The 6,948-nt window shown below is 41.8% G+C and overlaps 1 protein-coding gene across 2 annotated transcripts; it reads left to right on the forward strand.

Annotated features, from left to right (window-relative positions):
* The first annotated feature begins 2,807 nt into the window (after positions 1-2,807).
* On the forward strand, positions 2,808-4,156 carry nppb (natriuretic peptide B). Of its 2 annotated transcripts, XM_031879179.1 has the most exons (3): positions 2,808-2,995; positions 3,511-3,787; positions 3,964-4,156. In XM_031879179.1, the coding sequence occupies exons 1-3, from the start codon at positions 2,882-2,884 to the stop codon at positions 3,972-3,974; spliced, it is 402 nt and encodes a 133-aa protein (XP_031735039.1). In that variant the 5' UTR covers positions 2,808-2,881; the 3' UTR covers positions 3,975-4,156. The 2 variants fall into 2 exon arrangements, with proteins under 2 accessions (XP_031735039.1, XP_031735038.1); XM_031879178.1 differs by lacking the exon at positions 3,964-4,156 and having other exon boundaries at positions 3,511-3,801.
* Positions 4,157-6,948: the final 2,792 nt, after the last annotated feature.

A 6,948-nucleotide genomic window follows, 5' to 3' on the forward strand; every position in this document is an offset into this window, starting at 1 on the left:
AACAGCTTAATTCTTCCCTCTTAAAAGGGATGCAGTGGACAAAGTAAAAGTTACAAAGGAGGCTACATGTGATTACTGTACTTCAGTGGCGGGCTGTGCATTTTATACCTGGGCCATCAGTGCTGTCCTACTACAGTTCCATCTCTTAATAATTTCATTATGGCGCCACAGCTATACGGTTATTATTTGTTTCTAGGGGTGTAACAATACATATATTCGTATTAAACCGAACAATACGTTTGAATAATACTTAATTATATTACTAACTTAAATTGTGGGAAATATAATGTTTTCGGTGGACTTTGCTCAAACTGGCAACCCAGATGACGTAACAGACAGCTGTCTGACACTCCGACCCCCGAAGAAAAACATTCTACACGCGACGCTAAACTAGCTTAGTGGAAAACAACAGCAGCACACACGCTACACTCTCTCCACAGCGTTTAGCTGTTCCCTACTGATTCAAACAGGCTAAAGCAATCACCACACAATCCCCATTTCTCCAGACCATCATTCTTGCTTTGTTAAAGAAATGAAAAGCCCACACAGAGAATAAAATGTCCAATCCTAACCCCCGATGATGGGATGCTTCGTAATTAACGGACAATGATGCATATAGTCAGAATCAATGTAATTAACACAATGACAAGAACAAACTCACAGGAACCAGTCACATATATTCATATCACAACAAAGTATGACAGCAGACCTGCAGCGCTAAAACAGTATTCCACCGCACACTAAAGAGCACCATTCAAATATTATTCACATCAGAGGGAACAACATCAACCATATCATAAAAACGACACCATAGACAAATGAACACAGTAGTAATGCTACTGCAGAGGTAAAAACACAAAAGCACTTCACTTACCAAAGATGCTGTTCACTTAAAGACAAAGTCCATCCTCCTTTCTTTGATTACAAAGAGTTCAATGACGCGGTTGTACAGAACATCGGTTTAGTTCAGTTCCAGCCTGAGGTCCTCCTGTGAATGTGTTCGTTGAGTTGTAGATCCACTTGGGTCTCAGCAAAAGTTTTCAAAAGCACGTAGCTTGTAAGTGTCCTGTCCTGTCTATGGTGTCGTTTAGCTGCCTTGGTTAGCGTAGCGTAGCTCCAAACACCAAGACGCTCAGTTGCAAATAAAACGCATTCCCAGCAATAAAATGTGCAACGCTTCTCTAATGCTGAAATACCGTTCGTACAAATCCTTTTCCATGCTGGTTCAGGGCCGCTAGCTGTGGGGTTGACCGACCCTGTCCAGCTTTCCCTGAAATGTCCTTCTCCAGAAATCCTTTTCTCCTCCTTCAGCCATTGAGTATTAAAAAAACAAAGCTTGGTTAAAAAAAAAGAATATACACGAAGCAAAATGCTAAAAATGTAATATCAATGTCATAACTTCTTACATATCTTTCAACTTGAACTGTTACTACTACTACTAACTTCTGCTAGCTGCTTCAGCTTCAAAACAGTCACGCTAGCCCACTGACAAATCACGCCGCACGTTAATGTTGAGCCAGCTGCATTAATGCTAGCTGGCCTATAGCTGACTCAGCTGTAGGCCAGCTAGCAGGCTCTGGCACGTCAAAGAATACGCCCAACATGTCAAACTAAAGATCTGATTGGTCAAACACTATGACAATCAACAATATCGTCCCCATTCACTTAAACTGCACATGGATTCACTTGTGAGTCTGCAGGCCTCGGGCCTCTGTTCTTACCTAGAGACACAGAGGTGAAATCTGATTGGATAAAAGCTCTACTTAAAACAAGCTGCACTGGAAGCAGAGCAACTGAGGAAGACAGTAGCTGTGCAATGAGAAAATAAGATAATGGGGAACATATTTTTATAATTTATAATACATGTAGTGTATTTAAGAAAAATTATTAAATTATAAAATAGCTATAACTTTGAGATTCTGTTTAGGCCAGCAGAGAAGGCTTTGCAGGCCCTGATGGCCCACCACTGCTGTACTTAAGTACAAAGTACAAAGGAGGCTACATGTGATTACTGTACTTAAGTACAATTTTAAGTAATTGTACTTGCTACTTTATATTTCCACCCTCTACATGTCAGTGGGAAATGTTTGGACTCCATGTATCTGACAGTTACTGGTTAGATGTCACATACAAAAAAACGGAAAAACGGAAAAAAAAACCACGGAAACCAGGTTGATGAGAGCTCTGAGACTGAACCAACACTGTAAAACCAAAACAATGAGCTGAAAGAGGCTAAAACGCTCTGTGGAGCTGAGGGAGGTTCAGTGTGGGGGATAATGTGTGTGCCTCGCCACAGACAGACTCTAATATTCATAATGAGAGGCTTCACAGTATTCTTGCTTCCCGCAACAGAGAGGTCAGAGGTCACAATCTGCCACAGAGCAGCACCCTGAGAGCTGGTAGCACTTGCATCCTTCTCAAGGACCCTTTAGTGGAGTGTTGGTCTGAGTGGTGTTCCTCCCACTGAAGGCTGACTTCTACACCACCACAATCACGTACACGCCTCAATTTAGAAACACGGTCACGATGTCTGTTACTTTACTACTTCCCGTAGCTCAGTGACAACAATGTCCCGTGTACAGGGGGGTTGAAGTATGTTTCTCAAACAAAGTAGCAAATGGTAGCAGCTATGTCACACGAATGCCCCATATCTAAGAGACAACGCTTTAAAAGGAGCAGTTTCCGACAGCTCCTGTTATCAGAATCAGGTGTCAGGAATGCCAGTCCAATTCCTGGCATACCCACATGTGTCCAGCTAATGTATAAAAGAGAAGAGGCTTCTGCTGTGGACTCCAACATCCAAACAGCTACCAGGCAAAGAAGCCAAGGAGCATCCATCCATCCATCCATTGATACGACCAACAGGAACTCACAGAGAAACATGTATCTGTCTTCCATTCCTCTTTGTGGCCTCCTCCTCATCTTAAAGCTGCAGCTGTCCAGCACATATCCCATCAGCACCGGCTTGACTGATACTGACATAGACATCTTAAAGGTGAGTCTTCAGATGAGTGATTCTGAAACTTGGGTTTGGAAAGTAGGAGTTCTAGGGGACATGCAGCAAGATAAGCAAGCACTTTTATTTATTTTACAGCATCTAATTTCAGTAATCCCACTCATAGATTGAATACAGATCATCACTCAACAGCAACATCCTGTATAGACCTCTGGGACCATATATGATTTAATATGACTCTTTGATCTCATATGTGTTTCATGAAGTTAAATGGGTGAGCCAATAACAATAAGTGTAATGAGTATGTAACAAATAATTAATGCTGCATTTGTATAGTTACAACATTAACAATGTTTATTTGGAGTCTACACTGCAGGACAAGTTCTCACATGCTTCTCATGGTCTTAACATCTGCTTCCGATGCATCACCATACTTGAAAGTGCAACCAGAAATGTTTGAAGGCCCGCCCTGTAAATGTAAATCCACAATGCAAAATGTTTAAATGTTTATATTCAATATGCAAGAGTTAACCTAACTTATGTGGACGTTGCAGGTGCTCCTTCACAGACTAGAGGAGTCAGTTCCTGATGTGGACCGGAGAGTCTCTGCAGAGAGGGACAGTCTGGACAGCCTGGACATAGAGGAGGCAGCAGATGGACAGCAGCCCCAACCCGGACTGGATGAGGCAGCGATCAGGGAGTTTCTCTCAGCAAAGAACCTGAAGAGCGTCCGCAACGACTCGTCCAGGAAGTCCTCCGGCTGCTTCGGGCGACGGATGGACAGAATAGGCTCCATGAGCTCACTGGGGTGCAACACTGTCGGCAGATACAGTGAGTTACAGTAACACATCCACAAGAAACAGTCACACATAGCCCTGTGTTTATTCTCATATTTATAATTATATTGTCATGAATTTACCTCATACACATTTGTATTATTAACGAAACGAATCCAGAAATATTAACTGTCTTAATAACAGAGTTGTTGCTATCTTGTTCTCTTGCAGATCCAAAGTAAAGATGAAGTCTTACCATCTAAATTCTGGAACTGCAACATCTCTACCATTTTTATTTGAACGCTATTTATTTACTGATATTTATTGAATATTGATGGTGGCTTACAAGTATTATTTATTTATAATGGATGTAAGACTGTTCTTTATGTACTGTTGAATGTATTAATAAATGTTTACAACTGCACATCATTGAACCAAGTGTTGCTGAAACATCAACACACACACACACACGCACAGATTGTGAATAAATACAACAATTGTCATGCAACGGAAATGGCCTCCAATGATACATGGTAATTGTCTGTACTTGTCTAGTCTTCCGACTACTCGAGGCTCTTTAACACTATGTCATCATTCACCCATCCATACCACCTGCCCTTCACAACTAACTAACATTCACACACAGTAGGCACAGGAGCAATTTGGAAGTTTATTTTATTGATTTATGTGAGCAATTTGGGGTTAAGTGTCTTGCCCAAGGACACATCGACATTGACTATCAGAGCCGGGGATCGAACCGCCGATCCTCTGATTGAAGGACGACCCGCTCCATAATCAAATGGACACTTCTTACATTCAACATAGTTGCATCTGACAACAATAGGAGACACTGGCACATGCCACATATCCTGAGAATAGTCTCCAGAGTTGCATCCTGGGTAATAACCCCTGTGGGAGAGGGTTCATTCGTCCTGCACATAATGGTGTGACTCTGTTGTTGAGACTATGACTGACAACGAATGATAACCCTCCATCTGGTTTGGTTTCTATCTTTTTTAATGTAAATGAACTGAAAGCAACTCCAAGCTGCGTTTAATTTTTGGCATCAGCAACCGTCAGCCTTCAGTAAGGTGTGGCTTGTTAAAGAAGCTGGGAAAGCTGTGGTTTAGTGTCCATTCATTACATGAGATGTTTTCATCCGTGTATAGTCCTGTCATTACGCCTGGGGAATAAAGTGGAGCTGAGCGCTCAACATGTAGGTTGGATTTTGGGTGGACTGAATGGACTGCACGCTTCAGTAACATTTTCGCACCTTCGTGTCTTACTTGTGATGTGGATTCCCAGTAAGACACTCAGACAGTCATGACCCCATCAGTAACAGATAAAAAAGTTTTCCCTTGATCTCATGAAGACTGAGACATGCGCCTGAATACTCAAGGAGAAATCTAGTAAGTGGACCTTGAGTTAAGAACTGCAGCTACCAGTGTTGTTGTCTTAATGCAGGCTAGCATCGGCTAACTCCAAAGGGGACAGAGAAATAGTAGCTTATTGCAAGATATCTGAATAAATGAGAACATATATATTAAACTGTTTCCACTGACTAAGACACTGTGAATGTATATATATAAGTAAAAATGACAGCTGACAAAACAATATCCACTCAAGGTCTACTTACTTGTTTGTTCCAGGGCTTTTAACCTTATCACATTATCTTTATCGGCAGATGGAGTTTGCTCAGCGGTCCTGGAACTACAGATGTTCAAACTTTCCACAACTCTAAAAACGTGGCCTGAGAGTTGATATTGTCAGTTCATCCATTTCTCCACTTACTGTCTTGTTATTATGAGAGCTGAAAAATGTAAAATATAGTTCAGCCTTTTGGGAAATAACATGGATTACTTTTCTTGCAGAGAGCAAGATGAGAACATTTTTGTCACTCTCATGTTTGTGTGTTAAGTATGAAACTACAGCCAAAAGTTGATTAGCTCAGCCTTGCTCTCCAGACACTGTTCGCTAAGAAAAATGTCCAGCTTGTAACTATAACCACAAATTGTTTTTACATTTCTGTTTGCCAAATTAAATACCACGTGTTAATCAGTAAGCTTTAGAGGTGTTGGCAGGTGTATTTCAATATTTGAGGGAACTAATTGAGCCGCTGCAAGTCTTTATGCTGTTAAGCTAATTGCTTGGTGGCTCTAGCTCCATACTTAATATATCATGAGAGTGGTATCAATGGGAGTGTATCAATATCTACAGGGTCCTATGTTCCCCAGCTCCATACCCTCCCAATATGACACATTAGGAGACCTTTCAAACTGTTTTATGTTCTCAACAATGTTTTTTCCATGGGTCCAATGTTCAGTGTATTAAAGGTGTAACGGTTCAGAAAATTCTCGGTTCGGTTCAATACGATACAGTAGTGCCACGGTTTGGTACATTTTCAATACGGCAAAAAAAGCAGAAATACCAAATCCTCGCTGGTGACACTCTCAAAGAGGCACGTCTGAAGAACATGGCTCTTCATCTCCATTCAGTAGTGAGGTAATGTGTCGTTACAGTCAGGTAGATTTGTGTAGTCCGTGACATCCGGCTGTCTGTTGTCAGAGGAACAGCGGGAGCTTCGGACATTTGATTCTCTGTTTGGGCTTTTGTTTTCTTTAACAAAGCAAGAATTATGGTCTGGAGAAATGAGCTCGTGAATGAGTAGTGTCACGGGGCTCAATAGCATTAAGCATGTTCGTACAGCCTGGTCTTCCACTCCAGAGTAGGGTCTCATATCCAATGCTATAAATATAACAATCGCCGTGGCGTTTGCATTGGCCCTTTTTGAATAAGTAGGGAACAGCTACCTAAACGCTGCGGAGAGAGTGTGTACTGCTGTCGGTTTTCCTGCTAAGCTAGTTTAGCGTAGCGCGCCTCCCAGAACACATGTGCCTCACCAGAGTAGAATGTTTTTCTTCCGTGGTAGAGTGTCAGACATCACGTTGTCTGTTACGTGGTAGAGTGTCAGACAGTATGTTGTCTGTTACGTGTTGGAGTGTCAGACAGCACATTGTCTGTTACGTGGTAGAGTGTCAGACAGTATGTTGTATGTTACGTGGTGGGAGTGTCAGATAGTATGTTATCTGTTACGTGGTGGGAATGTCAGATTGTATGTTATTTGTTACGTGGAAGAGTGTCAGACAGTATGTTGTCTGTTACGTGGTAGAGTGTCTGACAGCACGTTGTTTGTTACGGGGTGGGAGTGTCAGATAG

The sequence above is a fragment of the Anarrhichthys ocellatus genome, unplaced genomic scaffold (assembly GCF_004355925.1).
Source record: "Anarrhichthys ocellatus isolate YVR2014 unplaced genomic scaffold, GSC_Weel_1.0 scaffold232, whole genome shotgun sequence".
NCBI lineage: Eukaryota > Metazoa > Chordata > Actinopteri > Perciformes > Anarhichadidae > Anarrhichthys > Anarrhichthys ocellatus.